Source organism: Octopus bimaculoides, chromosome 21 (assembly GCF_001194135.2).
Source record: "Octopus bimaculoides isolate UCB-OBI-ISO-001 chromosome 21, ASM119413v2, whole genome shotgun sequence".
In the NCBI taxonomy this organism is placed as follows: domain Eukaryota; kingdom Metazoa; phylum Mollusca; class Cephalopoda; order Octopoda; family Octopodidae; genus Octopus; species Octopus bimaculoides.
In genome coordinates, this window is record NC_069001.1 from 7,969,720 (window position 1) to 7,985,425 (window position 15,706).

The following is a 15,706-nucleotide window of genomic DNA, read 5'->3' on the forward strand; positions in this document are numbered from 1 at the left end:
ATACAGGGGTACTGCATTGTAAAGTTTAGTCAAACAAATGATGATGATGATAATGACGATGATGGCAGCAGTGAGAATAGTAGTAGTGGTAACAATGGTGGTGGTGATGGGGGTGATGATTGCGAGGATAATGGGGGGGGCAGGAGAGGAGGGGTAGTAGTGGTTGGGGTTGTGATGGAGATTTCCTCATGACCAGACGTGTCTTTCACAGAAAACAAGAAATGAACAACATCGCTTGTATGATGGTGATGCTCGTTTGCAACCATCTCATGATACTGAGAGACACACACACACACATATATAGATATAAATGTGTAAGTGTGAATGTATATATGAGTATATCTATATTTGCATCTATGTATACACACACAAACACACATGCACACAATGGACTTCTTCCAGCTTCTGCTTACCAAACCCACTCACAAGACTTTGGTCAACACAAAGTTATAAGCAGAAGACACTGGCCCAAAGTGCCACACAATGGGACTGAACTCAAACCCACATGGTTGGAAAGCAAGCTTCTTAACCACACACTCACACCTGCCCCAGAGGTAGAGGTAGAAGTGATTAAAAACCTCAATGTTTTATTAAACCTGAAAAGATAGAAGGTAAAGTCAACTCTGATAAACATAAAGAAAAAACAATAATGATAAGAGAGTATTGTAGTTCGCTTGAAGCATTGTGTATTGTTTGTAAAGAATAAAAAGTTTAGAATGGTACAACAATGCACTATAGAACAAAAAATGGACTATATATCTGTTATAATTTGGTTATCTATAGTCCGATGATATTTTGGAATTACAATTCCTTCTTGAGATCTTCTTAGCTGGAGTCTCTGCTATATAATAATTTGAAGGAAGATAAACAATAAACAAACCTGATTGCAGGGTTTATACCATCCGGCCTGGATTCCAATGAGCTTGATTGCAATGAAGTCCCTGGACGTACATTCTGAGCAAGGGCATTTTCATCAAGAATGCTCTCAGCAATAGTTTCTTCTTCCAAATCTGCATCATCGACATAAACTTGTTCAGTCAATGCCCGTGTTTTCAATGACCAAGCTGCCTAAATCAGAACAAAAATAAAATACTAGATGTTTGAGAAAAAAAATTGCTTTTAATTTTATGTAATTGTTGTGGCAGATGAACCCAGGTGAGAAGTGGGTTGATCCACTACTAATAAATAGTGGACAGACACAGTCAGTAATGTCAGTCAGCGAGGTACGCTGTTCAGGTCAGTCCCACAGAGACAATGAAATATGTTATCATAATGAAGGAAATTACATTGGCGATGAGGATTCGTAGCTCACAGAGCCTGGTACACAGATATGTACCAGTGGGACATAGCAGTGGGTGGTGATGAGGATACCTCCCACTGTATGACGGTATCGTTATAACAGTGGTAATGAGGTTACAAAAGCTCGTGGGAGTGTTGAAATTGAAGACTTACGTTCAAGAACAATGAAAGAAGCCGGTCATGTTGATAGATAGATTGATTGATGTGTCTTTGTGTTTGTTCCCCACCACCACCACCACCACTTGGCAACCAGTATTGGTTTGTTTACGTCAGTGAATTAGCAATTCAACAAAGGAGTCCGATGGAATAAGTACCAAGATTGTAAAAATAAATCAGGTAAAGGAGTCGATTTGTTCGACTAAAGCCGTGATGGTGGTGCTCCAGCATGGCGACAGTCCAATCATTGAAATAAGTAAAAGACAAAAGATAAAATAATTGCTTAAGAAATATTTCTTTTCCTTGGAGAGAGAAAAAGGAGGGAAAGTATACTGATGAGACTTTTGGAGATCGTTGAAAAGATACAAGGAGTTGAATACAGTGAAAAGAGAGAAGAAGAAGAAAGTTATTCCACTCTGCACACAAAATCCTTTTTATTCGTTGTTAATTTTATTATTTAAAATATCTTTTCCATTTGTATTCGCTATTATCTACGTTCAGTAACTAAATATAAATCTAAAATAAAAGAAATAATTAAATGAATTCTCAAAAGAATTCAAACAGGCAACAAGTTAAAATCTTTCGCGGCCATTGTTGTCAAATGAATATTTAGTGCTATTTACCTCATCGTAGGGCGTTTTTTCAAGAATACTGGTGCATAATTCGGCGCATTCTTTGAATTTTCTTCGTCTAAAGTTACTTATAGCATAAAACATTGGATGCATTCTCTCAAAGGGTGGCATGTTTAATGCGGTGACTAAATATATGTACACGTAAGTAAATATGTATATATATAATTCTTAAAGTACTATCAATCGGCCATATTGTATATGCGTTACCAAAACAACCTTTAAAGGGAAATAAGTGTAGTGAAATAAATTGAGTCATTTCCCTTGGAGAATAATTTCCCGGGGACTCATCAAATTCTGTAGACCACCTCATGCACACGAATTAAAATTTAGGAAAATTAGCAAATTTATCTCTCAAAACCCATCTATCGCATGTAATTGTATTTAATGATGTAACAGAGAAAGTTTAAATAAGTGACTGAAAATGTCACTTTATTGATACACTTTTCAAAATATAATTTTTTTTTTTCACACATTCACTTGTAGTATTTGACTTTTCTTTCATTGTGAAAAGTACAATGAAGAGAAGAGGGGGTCAGATTTTTTTTTTTTCTTTCTTTAACGCAGGTTATAAATATTTCAGAATGTAGAATACGATAAAATGACAGAAAATTACGGAAATGAAAAATATACCATTTAGTGGTTGTTGTTGCAAAGGTATGTTTGTGTGAGGGGAGAAACAAACGTTGAAAAGACATGGATTTAAAAAACTTTTACTTTAAAAAAGCTTCCCTTCATTGTTTTGCAATGCAAGAAAAAAGGAAAAATCCTGACAAATTTGCGAAATTCCAACATATATAGGACAGCTATTCCAAAAGAATTCTCTTTCTCCATCAGATGGCAACATACAAATTCTGGTCTTCTTGTAGGTTTTTGCAATAGCAAGAACTAGTTCTTCTGGAATGCAATATGCTTGAAGGATCTTCAATATTTTGTAACAATGGGTGCTGTCAAACCAGTTGCTGAAGTCCACGAAGGTTATAATGGCAAGTAGCAGTCTTGATTTAACTCCTGCGATATGCCTCGGGCTAAGATCTGAGATGTTGTGTGGCTCTTCTGAGTCTAAATCCATTTTGATTTGGTCTTAGATGGCTATCAAGCACCTGTTGAACCCTGTTGATGATCATTCAGTTGATGACTTAGTGTGAGATATTGGACAGTGCAATTCCTCTGTAGTTAGTTTCATTGCTGAGGTTTCCTAACTCTGGGATTGGTATCAAGTTAATTTCAAACAACTGATCTGAACTTTTTGGGGTCTGCAAGAGCTTATTCATAAAATCCAGTATTATTTCATCCAGATTGTGCCTCTTGATAACTTTGGTGGAAATTTCATCAGGGCCAGCAGCTTTTCCTTCTTTCAGTCAATTTTTGGCACTCTGAATTCTTTCAAATACGAGCTGGGGTGCTACAAGGAGATACGCTTGCACCATATCTGTTTGTAATTGTATTGGATTATGCATTGCATAATCCAGTAGACAGCAGTGACGAAGACCTTGGTCTCATCATAAACCAGCAATGATCATGGAGAGTGCCAGCAGTAACCATCACTGACCTGGACTTCACAGCTGATACAGCACTCTTATCTCATAGATCACTCATATCTAATAGATCAAGTTCAACAGCTGTTCAGCAGAGTAGAAGCATCAGCTGCAAAGATAGGACTGTTGCAGAAGTGCTAGTTTTCCTTATTTAATAACCTTATGGCTTGGACGGAATAGGCATCACTTCCTAGTACATTATATCTATCTATCTATCTGTCTGTCTATCTATCTATCCATCTATCTATCTATCTATCTGTCTGTCTGTCTGTCTGTCTGTCTATCTATCTATCTACCTTGCACATGTGCGCATACACACACATGCATGCGCGCACGCACACACACACACACATTCACGGTGGGGTTTCACACAGTTTCCTCCTACCAACTTCACTCATATAGCATTGGTCGAACCGAAGTTATAATAGGAGATCCTTATCCAATGTGCCATGCAGTGAGAGGGAAACTGAAAGCTTGTTAACCACACAGCAAAAAAAAAACGTTTTCTTGTTTCTATACTAAATGCTCTATTCCCCCCATCCCACCCCACTCATCACTCTTTCTCCGTTTCTCTTTTTTTTTTCTGAAGAAAGACTAACATCCGAAACGTTTTCACTGTGTTCTAACTTCTCAAGAGTTAACCTACCATAATCGTCATACTTTGTTCTTCCTGTGTTGTTGCTTTGTATGTTTTCTTTTTGAATTTACGTCATACGTACATACATACATACATACATACATACATACATACATACATACATATGTGTGTATGTGTACACGTGTGCACACATAAATACACATACACACAAACACATTTACAGCTAAAAACATTTTGTGTGCATATATATACGTAAAAGCACCCACTACACTCTCAGAGTGGTTGGCGTTAGGAAGGGCATCCAGCTGTAGAAACTCTGCCAAATCAGATTGGAGCCTGGTGCAGCCATCTGGTTCACCAGTCCTCAGTCAAATCGTCCAACCCATGCTAGCATGGAAAGCGGACGTTAAACGATGATGATGATGATGACGATGATGATGATGATGATATATGTATAAATATCTGTGCGTGGGGGAGGGGTGTGGACAGAAAGATAGACAGACAGACAGACAGACAGACAGATAGATAGATAGATAGATAGATAGATAGATAGATCCACACATATACATATGTATACGTATGTAATGTATACATACACATACACACACTCACATACACATACACACACTCACATATACATACACACACTCACATTTACATACATACATACATACATACATACATATATATATGTATACTATTTATTATGTATTATATATATTATATATATATAGATATATTATATTATATCATATCATATTTATATTATATTATATTATATTATATTATTATATTGTTCTACATCATAAATAACAGTGTCATTCAGATATATAATTTAGATATCCCAGAATGCAACAGTAATATTTCCAAAATGGCTACCATGTTTAAAAAACCTCGAAGAAATTTCAGGAGGAAAATTACGACAAGTGATTCTGAGGACGAAAATGATGGTGAAAAGGAGGAAGGACATGTGAAAGACACACTTAATAACGGGAACAATGATGCGAAAGTCAAAGAAAGACAGAAGAAGCGAGATGTTTCCAACCTTCTTAGTTTCGTTGATTCAGAGGAAGGTAGTGTATATAATATGCATAATGCATATATAATATATATTCTGTATATATTTGCCATTTATACATAGATCGGCAACTATATAACTCATGAGTACATATATATATAAGTTTAAATTAATCGTGTATATATACAGGATTTGTATTAAGTGTTATATATGCGCACAAGGACATGATTGTGTATGGGTTATATTTCAAATGTGAAAACATAATTAGTTCTCGGCCAAATCAGTTTCTGACCCTATTAATGGTGAATGGAAGAAAACCATTATTTGTAACAGTTTTTAAAACACTTCTTCATTAATCACGGTTGTTAAAAACTATATTTAATTCCTCGTTTAATAATTTACCTGTTAATTAGTGAAGTCGATTTAATATTCTCGTGAATCCCCTTAGATGTGAACTAATGTTGTTTAGTCCCAAATCAACCCTGAATCGAGCAAATTCTATGATGGTTGAAGGCATTCTTCCAGTCATGTTCACTTTTATATTTCTCTCAGGCATTACGTATCTCGGACTACACTATCCAATGTGTTTCCTCCTTTTTACAAACTGTATGTAATCTGTCAGAGATTTTGGCTGCTATTTCTAACAAGTATGACCACGTAGATAAAGGCTCCATCGTAAGATCGTGTTTTTGTTCAACCCCGAAGCCAACTTGACCGTGCAACAATGCCCAATTTATTTATGAGTACATTATTTGACCTGCCCTGCGATGAAGGAAAACAGTAGGGATATGATTTGAGGTTGACTATTATTTCTGGCAGCTCTAGCTACCTCATAGAGGCCTCCCTCTTTGGCACATATTTGTATTAAGTTTTTGCTGACACATCTACCATTTCTTCGAGACTAACTTTCGAATATTATCGTAATTCACGTAACACTGTATATAGAAATACTGTTAATGAAAATGTGGTCTTTTTCGAAATTACTCATTAAATTTATTGAATTTACAGTGTTTTCTTTCAAAATCCGAGAAGCGTCAATCATTGCCTTGATTAACATAAACCATTTTCCAGATATGCTTTTTGAGATCTATACTTCGATATGTTTTATTCAATTTTGGATAGGAACACACTATAAGTTTTGATTACTTCATCAATAATTTGAAATGAAAAAGAAATTATTGAAAATATTAAAATCTTCCATAATTTAATAAGATGTTCTTGAAGCACGGTCAGCTACGTTTAAGGATATTGAAGGGTTAAAAATATATACATTTCGTTTTTGATTTTCAAGAATCTTGACATGAACTCATGTTTTGAAACAGACTATTCATCATCATCATTTAACGTCTGTTGTCCATGCTGACTTGGGTTGGACGGTTTGACCGGGGCCGGCACGCTGGAAGGCTGCACCAGACTCCAGTCTATTGTAGTTTGTTTATTACTGGTATAATGGCCCTCTCGAAATACAATAAAATAAATGTTATTGAATTCGTAATGGGCAGAAAGTGTTAGTCCCGTGTCACACTTTACTCTGCAGACCTGTGATTAAAGGCGTTCCACTCATGATCGTCCTGTCTTTATATTTTTAGGGCTCCACAACCTAATGTGTCTTTTCTCTCTCAAACCAATAAAAACGGTTTTTGAGGAAAATTTGGTAACTATTTCTTGCATGTCTATCGACTGCGTTGTATGTCAGTACGTGAGATGACCTTTTAACCTCAAAAATATTTCTCCCTCAAAAAAAAATAGTATTGAGCTGTCGTTTTATACACTGGGTATAATACGTGAGCCTTAAATCCTAACATGGCAATAGCTGATGATTGATAGCAGGCTATGTGCCAACCTAAATATTTTCTACCGAAACAATCTGATTCACATTTTTATAAAAGTGAATCAGTCGAGGTCGACTTTACCTTTTGTCCTTTCATCATCATTTAACGTCTCTTTTCCATGCTGGCATGGGTTGGACAGTTTGACAGGGAACTGGCAAGCTGGGGAGCTGCACCACCTTCCAGTGATCTGCTTTGGCATGCTTTTTATGGCTTGATGCCCTTCCTAACACCAACCACTTTACAGAGTGTAGTGGCTGCTTTTTGTGTGGTTTTTTACTGGCGCCAGTGTTGATAAAATAAGTACCAGTTGAGCACTGAAGTTGTTGTAATCGATTAACCCCCCCTCGCTCCAAATTTCAGGCCCTGTGCTTGTAGTAGAAAGTGTTATTATTGTAAAAATGGAATATCGTAAATGTATTTTTACTTTATATAATATGGGTGTGGTTTTAGAAAATTTTCATTTTGCTTGAGCTCTAAGGCCAGTTATCTGGTTTCCTTGACATAAAAGTGGCCAGGATAGCAACATTCCTCCTGAATGAAGTGCCAACTCATTGCAGGATTCAGAGGCAGCAGTTTTTAAAGGGAGGGGACAAATTAATTGCATCAACCCCAGTACTTTATTTCATTGATCCAGAGAGGATGAAATGTAAAGTTGGCCTCAGCAGGATTAGAACTAAGAATATGAAGAACCAAAGGAAATGTCACTAAGTATTTTGTCTGATGTGCTAACGATTCTGCCTGCTTGCCATTTTATAGGTCTGATTACACAACAGCAAAACAATATGTATTTGTTTAGAGAAATCTATAACAACCCTTATTTTACCAATTGATTTGCCAGAACTCTAACTTTTGATTGAGTTCAAGAAAAAAAAAACAAAAACATTTACAATAATAATCTTGCAAGTTATTCAGTGACCTTGTCGGTGCTGGTGTCACATAGAAAGCATCTACTATACTCTGTAAAGTGGTTGGCATTATGAAGGACATCCAGCCATGCCAAAACAGACAATGGAGCCTGGTGTGGTCCCTGGCCTTACCAGCTCTCGTAAAACTGTTCAACCCATGCCAGCATGGAAAGCAGATGTTAAATGATGATGATGATGATGATGATGATGTATTGTGTCAACTGGTAAGAGTAGTTTAGCATACATGTCAGTTGTTTTCAGAATATATATCTTAACCAATAAATATCTGGCCAGCTTGTCACGGGCTTCACAGCAAGCCTTGTTTTATGATAGCGTTTACGTGAGTGGATATGAGTTCTCAATCTGTTACTAAGCATTCTGCTGAGTAACATTAGAATTCAGCTATCACAAGATAACCATTATTGCGTTACTAATTGAAAGAAGGAAAAATTTAGCAAGATGTTGTTATAGGGTACTGATTCCCAATTTGTTTTGTTTTTTTGTCTTTTTTTACTACTAATTTTGGCAATCATTAGTCTACCCTGACCCCTTTTAGTGTACTCCAGTTGAGTGCCGTTAAGACTCTAAAAACAGTGGTTTTCAACCAGAGTCCATGTGACCCTTAGGAATCTTTTTAGGGGTTTTTTTTGTTTTGTTTTTTTAATTTATGTACAATAAACTAGTTACACTCCTACAGTAACACTGAAATTCAATTTTCTTTATATAACTCACTCTTTCTTTTCCAACTGGAGTATCCATGTATCTACCCAGCAGCAAGACACACATCTCTGTCCCTTTAAGCTCTCAACCGGTACAAAGCCACACCCTTCCCTAAGTACTATTGCCCTCTCCCAGTTGAAGAATTTTTGTCTTGCAAGATACTTGGTGCCATGTAAAACGCACCCATTGCACTCTGTAAAATGGTTGCCATTAGCAAGGGCATCCAGCTGTAGAAACCTTGCCAAAACAGACAATTGGAGCCTGGTGCAGCTTGCTGGCTCCTGTCAAACCATCCAACCCATGGAAGCGCGACGCCGAGCAAATGCAAGGTATAAACCTGAGATTTAATCAGTTTATTCAGTTAACGGAATACTTCATTAGTCAGGTTCTTACATGAAGAGATGGGGTGATAGCCTGGATTATAATTATCCCCTCAATTGTATATATATATATATTTATATATATATATATATATTTTTTTTTTTTTTTTTACATTTATATATGTATATATATGTGTTTTGGCCTGTGTGATGCAATAGTAGAAGACACTTGCTCAAGGTACCATGCAATGAGATTGAACCCAAATCACCATGTTACTGTGAAGAGAGCTTCTTAACCATTTACCCATACTCATGCCCATATTTGAGTAAGAGATAGCTATTGCTTGTTGTCGTGTTTTCCTATCGGAACTAAAGCAATATGTGATCTCCATTTCTAGGTGATGCTGAAATCTTCCAAGTCAAAAAATCTAGTCATAGCAAACGGATAGCGAAACAACTAAAGAAAGAAAGTCTAAAAGAAAAAGAGGAAAGAAAGAAGACTGAAGAAGAACAACCAGCTGCACCAAAGACAGCGCCAGCCACTCCACCTGTTGAGGCACCTCCTGTAGTAAACACGGAAGAAAAGCTACGTGTAAGTTCAGAGTTAATTTGTCTTTGATTTTTGTTTTACTTTGTCTCAAATGAAATAGTCGATCATTATGATTTCACTGAGCTGGTAGAATGGTTAGCATGACAAACAAAATGCTTGGCAGCATTTCTGAGTTCAAATTCTCCCGTGGTTGACTTGATAATGTAATAATAATGGTTTCTGATTTAGGCACAAAGCTACCAATTTTGAAGGGAAGGGTTTAGTCAATATCAACAACCCCTGTACTCTTAAAGAGCTGAAGAGGAATACCACAAGATATTTAGTCCATTGCTCTACTGATTCTGTCATACACTTATTAATTTATTATTAATAATGATAAGGTGAGCTGGCAGAATTGTTAGCATGCCAGACAAAATGCTTAGCAGCATTTCCTGTCTTTACATTCTGAGTTCAAATTCCTCCAAGGTCGACTTTACCTTTCATTCTTTAGGGGTCAATAAAATAAGAACCAGCTGAGCAGTGAGGTTGATGTAATTACCCATCCTCTCCCCTAAAATTTCAGGCCTTGTGCTTCTAGTATAAAAAGTTATTTTGGTTTCAGCAGATAAACCCAAAGAATTTTCTGAGTTTCATAATTTGCAAACCTTTTCTTTCCTCTTTTATCAGCGACTCCGGGAAGAGCTGTGTACTCTTAATGGAGATGATGCCCTTATAAATGAAGAGCCTGAAAGTGATGAAGAAACTCCCAAAGATCGCAAAATGTTAAGGGCAGTTTTGAAAAGTAAGTTAGCCATATTTCAACTTGTTGTTTGCTAGAAGACAGCACTTCCCTCTCTACTTTCACTTTCCTTTTTGAGTGGAACTTGAAATTTAAATAACGATGATGAAAGTGGGATATTTTGTATTTTACTTAAAACTTCACTTGTTTCAGAGGGTGAAATCCCAGATGCTACCATGATACATATGATACGGAAGAAAAGGCAAATGGCACGAGAGATGGGTGATTTCATTCCGTTAGATGAAGCAGGAGCTAAAGCCGAGAACTCCAACTCTCGCCTCGTCAGGTGTGTAAATTTATTACATTTCTTTGCTTTTAACGAATTTGTCTGTCTGACAATTTCATTGTCTTGTGAGACTTGGTTAGTTGAAGCTGCTGTCTCCCTCTTGTAGGATTTCATTGGTTAACACCATCAACTCTTACTGGGTGTTCCAGTTGATCCAATCAAGGGAACAATAACAGACATTCATACCCAGATCTGGTCAGTTTGGAAAACTGCTGGAATATTTGAGTTGGATATGGCCCGTTTAAATGCTAATGGGTTAAGAGAGGTGTGTGATGTAGCAGCAGTAATGTTTTGAGTTGAATGATGGTTGTGGAACTGTGAAAGTACTTTGTATATAATAAATCTATTTTATTTTACTTACAGAGATGATGACCATGATAAATCAGATGATGATGATGATGAAGAAGGAAGAATAGATTTCTCTGTCAACAGAGAAGCAAGAGAACGCCAGAAGATGAAAGATGAGTTCTTAGCAGCAGAACATGGTTAGTTATTATAATATCTAATAATATTGGTTCCAAATTTTGGCACAGGGCCAGCAAGTTCAGGAGAGAGGGGTTAGTCAATAACATCAACCCCAGTATTCAACTGGTACTTATTAACCCTGAGAGAATGAAAGGCAAAGTTGACCTTGGCATAATTTGAACTCAGAACATTAAGGCAGATGAAATATCCCGAAGTAATTTGCCCGACCTTCGAGCAAGATCATTGCCAGTGCCCCTGGACTGGCTCTTGTGCGGGTGGCACATAAAATACACCATTTTGAGTGTGACCGTTGCCAGTACCACCTGACTGGCCTTTGTGCGGGTGACACGTAAAAGCACCCACTACACTCTCTGAGTGGTTGGCATTAGGAAGGGCATCCAGCTGTAGAAACTCTGCCAAATCAGATTGGAGCCTGGTGTTGCCATCCGGTTTCACCAGTCCTCAGTCAAATCGTCCAATCCATGCTAGCATGGAAAGCAGACGTTAAACGGTGATGATGAATGTAAGGACAGACAAAATACTGCGAAGCATTTTGTCCAGCATGCTAACATTTCTGCCTGTTTACCACCTTGATTATCCAGTATATATTAGTGTTAAGAAAAAACAAGATTTATGCTTAGTCTTGAAAAGTATTTGTCTCTTTGACCACTCTCCATTGCTTCATCTTCCTCCATTTGTAAGTTTCTCCATCTCTCTTGTCTATTTTATAATAATTTAGCCTTATTTTACTTTTGATCCAGTGTGAAGTCTCAGTACGGATTGTAATAAACTTTGGGTTTTGATTATGTTCTCTAGGTAGCGATCAAGAAGGAAGTGATCTAGAAAGCGGGTGGGAAGAGCAGCAGATTAGAAAAGCTGTCAATCTTCAACAGGTAAGTTGACTATTTTTTGGCTTTCCTCCAAATGTTTCTTTTATTTGTTTCAGTCATTTGATTGCAGCCATGCTGGAGCACCGCCTTTTAGTCGAAGAAATCATCCCCAGGACTTATTCTATCAGTCTCTTTTGCTGAATGGCTAAGTTATGGGGTCGTAAACACACCAACATCAGTTGTCAAGTGATAATGAGGTGACAAACACAGACACACAAACATATACATATATATATATATATATATATATATATATATATATTTATGTATGTATATATACACACGACAGGCTTCTTTCAGTTTCCATCTACCAAATTCACTCACAAGGCTTTGGTCAGCCCGAGGCTATAGTAGAAGGCACTTGCCCAAGGTGCCATGCAGTGGGACTGAACCCGGAACCATGTGGTTTTGGTAAGCAAGCTACTTACCATGCAGCCACTCCTGGTTAGTTTTTTTTGGCGGGTTGGGGTGATTCATATTTCTCTTTTTGAAATAGTTCTGCATCGTATACCAAGGTGAAATATATAATATTATAGATTTTAAAATATATATATCATAAGTAATAGAACTTGATCTCTATTATATTTTTTTTTTCTAATGTGAAGGTGAGCCGCGACGATGACCAACCAACACAGTATGCCATGCCTCCTGCTGAGAAAGGGGATGCTAACTATAAAGCTGACCAGGCGTCCTATATTAACCAAGCTGTGAAATCCAATTTCCAACCCTTTTCCCTCACTTCCAAAGGCTCTAATGAGTTAACTCTAGAACTGATACAAAAGAAACTTAAAGAGCGGTAAGTCTGCTTGTTTTATTCCCCAACTGTCAGCGCAGGTTGGTAAGTACCATATCTATCCAGAGGCATGTATCTTCTGATGTCACCCAAGAAGCTTTTCGATTCAATGGTACACTGAACAGACAAAGCTTTTACAGACAGCAAAAGGTAGGCATAGCTTGGTGACTGGTCAACAAGAAGGACTGTTTCCACAGCATCTTCTACTGACCATCCTCAAGTTTTTTTGTTTTTTTAATATTTTATTATCCGTTGTATGAAACAAGCTACATTTGGCTTTTATATATCTTACTTGTATGGTATATGTGTCTTTGCTAGTTTATTTTTGTACAAGTATGGCATCAACAGACTTCAGATGTCAAATTTTATTCTGTTCAACATTGAATTGTTTACTATTTTGGATTTGGAATTTAATATTGTGCTGCTTTTCATTTCCTTGCAATTTAATTTTCTAAATGAATTAATCAATGTTTGGGTATATGTAACTGAATATGTTAGGGTTCCTGTCGGTATGCATTATACAAACAGATTGACCTTTCTATGGCACAGAGCTAAGCATGGTTTTTACATGATACGTCAGCTACCTTACCAGTCTGATCCAGGAGTAAGCATAAACATATCAGGCCTCAAGTAAAGTTGCTTAGTCAGAATCTTTAACCATAGCTTAAGCCCCGGTATAGAACTGGCACCTGCTTCGTTAATTCTTAATCCGGAGAAATCGAAAACCAAATCAATTTTCATTATATTCAATTGAAGAGTTATCAAACAGTATAAAATGTAACATATATCAAATCAGGATCATTTAATGTCAATTTTCCATGCTGGCATGAGTTGGACAGTTTGACGGAAGCTGGCAAGCCAGTGGACTGGACCAAGCTCTGTCCAATTGTCTATTTTGGCATGGACTCTATGGCTGGATGCCCTTCATAATGCCAACCACTTTACTGAGTGTACTGGGTGCTTTTATACATGGCACCAGTATGGGTGCTTTATGTGGTGCCAGCATGGACGCTCTATAAATGGTACCGGTATGGTGCTTTTTATGTGGCACCAGCATGAGCTGCCTCAAAACTAATATATAGCTATTTTCCACGTGGCTGGCATCTCTGGTTAGTTTCGCAGTCATTACAATTATATTCAACATTTCTTCTCTCACTGCTGAATTATTATTAATAACTTTCTTTCACCTGACTAAATTAGATATGATGACCCTAAATCGATTAATCGATTAGTGACTGTTTGACCATGGTATATTACTTGCTCTCTTGGTTCATTCAAATCAATAACAATAATTGAACTAAGAGAAACATTATTTATTTTGATTAGGCACAAAAATAAGTCTTATAGAAACAACTTCACAACTGTCACTTATTCTCCTCATAGGATAAAAGGCAGATATCATTGAATCTGGAGGGAAATATATCTTCTTTCATCTGCAACTTATTTCTGTCTTTAGACTGTGGCCATACTGGGGCATTACCTTGAAGGGTTTAGACAAAAAAAAATCGTTTCCTGTACTTTTTTTTCTTTTTAGGTCTGGTACTTATTCTATCAGTCTCTTTTGCTGAACCATTAAGTTACAGAAATGTAAACAAACCAACACCAGTTGTCAAGCACTGGTTGTTATACTCATGTAAACTACTGAAACACTTGGTATTTATAGTGCTCCTGCCACCTCCATTACCAAGTTTTATTTGTTCTTTAGTAACTCATAGGTATAGACATAGGTCAACTAAAGCCTTGTGTGTGAAATTTGGTAGATGGAAACTGTATGGAAGCTTGACAGAGGAACTGTTCTTCTTGTTGTTGGATAGGATAGGAGACTGATTCCATTGCCCAGTATAACTCAACCACTTGGTCACCTTTGGGTGATTTGAGAGGAATACACTCATTTTAGTACCACCTCCTGGCCACTCTTGTGTGACTTCAAGGGAGTACATTATTCAGACCAGACCAGATCAGATAGTCTCTGATGTGAAAATAACTTCCCCTCAGCAGCTGTCTTGAAAACCTGTAAAAAAAGGGGGGGGGAGGCTACCTCTCCTTTTCTGTCAAAAGTCATTTAAAAAAAAAGCAAGTAATTTATACAATTTTTTTTTGTATTTGCTTTCCAAGATTCCTGATGTGATTTCATGTGTTGAAACAAATCTTGTGTCTTGGGACAGTCATTACACCAATAATAATAATAAGCACATGCACTGGTTCAATATCACTTCTTTATTGTTAGTCAATTATTTGAATATCTAACCAACTAACTAATGAATCATTTTTTAAATTTGTTTGTTAAACGATCAATTAGTTGTTTGTTAGTCAAAGTCCTTTTGTTGCTATTCATGACCTCAGTGACTTGTCCTTTCTCTCAATGTCTATTCTGAGTCTCGGACTGGGTAGACTTTGCCAGAAAGATCCCAGTGTATGGAATATGGACTCAGCACAGTGGTGGTAGCATGGACATCACCGATGCAATTCTATAAGCTTTTACTTAGCAGAGTTTTATTGTTGTTTATTATTATTGTGGATATTTTTGCCTTTTTCAGAATAATTATTTTATCATTATTATTATTATTTATTATTTTCCCATGTGTTTTACTTAAAAAAAAATCTGTTTCTGATTTTGGTCTGTGCAGCTTAGATTCAATAATGGAAGTACATCGCAGTCATGTGAGCGAACATGACACACTGTCGCTTCATCTGGAAGACTCTAACAAAGAGATTGAGGAAGCAGAGAAAAGTTCTAGCATCCTAGAAGAACGGTTCAAATTCTTTCAGGAAACAAGAGGGTATGTCAGAGACTTGGTTGAGTGTCTCAATGAGAAGGTGGGTCTACATATCTTTACAACTTCTACCAAAATATCAGGCTATTGAAAGATTTGAGTAAAAAAAAAAAAATGTTTTGTATATCTTTAGAATATTATTTTCTTTATTATTG

At 36.8% G+C, this 15,706-nt stretch overlaps 2 protein-coding genes across 2 annotated transcripts in view; one reads left to right on the top strand and one right to left on the bottom strand.

The window, feature by feature from the left end:
• Positions 1 to 2,294, bottom strand: part of LOC106876944 (tetratricopeptide repeat protein 8) — a 10,666-nt gene extending 8,372 nt beyond the window's left edge. The window contains exons 1-2 of the mRNA XM_052975522.1: positions 2,079 to 2,294; positions 881 to 1,068 (exon numbers count right to left, since the gene is read on the bottom strand). Of these exons, the coding sequence (XP_052831482.1) occupies positions 881 to 1,068; positions 2,079 to 2,198 (308 nt within the window). The 5' untranslated portion in view covers positions 2,199 to 2,294. The remainder of the gene's footprint in view (positions 1 to 880; positions 1,069 to 2,078) is intronic.
• A 2,769-nt stretch (positions 2,295 to 5,063) lies between these two features.
• LOC106876946 (PAX3- and PAX7-binding protein 1) overlaps positions 5,064 to 15,706 on the top strand; it is a 26,315-nt gene continuing 15,672 nt past the window's right edge. Inside the window, exons 1-8 of the mRNA XM_014925712.2 lie at positions 5,064 to 5,293; positions 9,414 to 9,607; positions 10,232 to 10,346; positions 10,497 to 10,629; positions 10,993 to 11,114; positions 11,911 to 11,987; positions 12,590 to 12,780; positions 15,405 to 15,594. Of these exons, the coding sequence (XP_014781198.1) occupies positions 5,092 to 5,293; positions 9,414 to 9,607; positions 10,232 to 10,346; positions 10,497 to 10,629; positions 10,993 to 11,114; positions 11,911 to 11,987; positions 12,590 to 12,780; positions 15,405 to 15,594 (1,224 nt within the window). The 5' untranslated portion in view covers positions 5,064 to 5,091. The remainder of the gene's footprint in view (positions 5,294 to 9,413; positions 9,608 to 10,231; positions 10,347 to 10,496; positions 10,630 to 10,992; positions 11,115 to 11,910; positions 11,988 to 12,589; positions 12,781 to 15,404; positions 15,595 to 15,706) is intronic.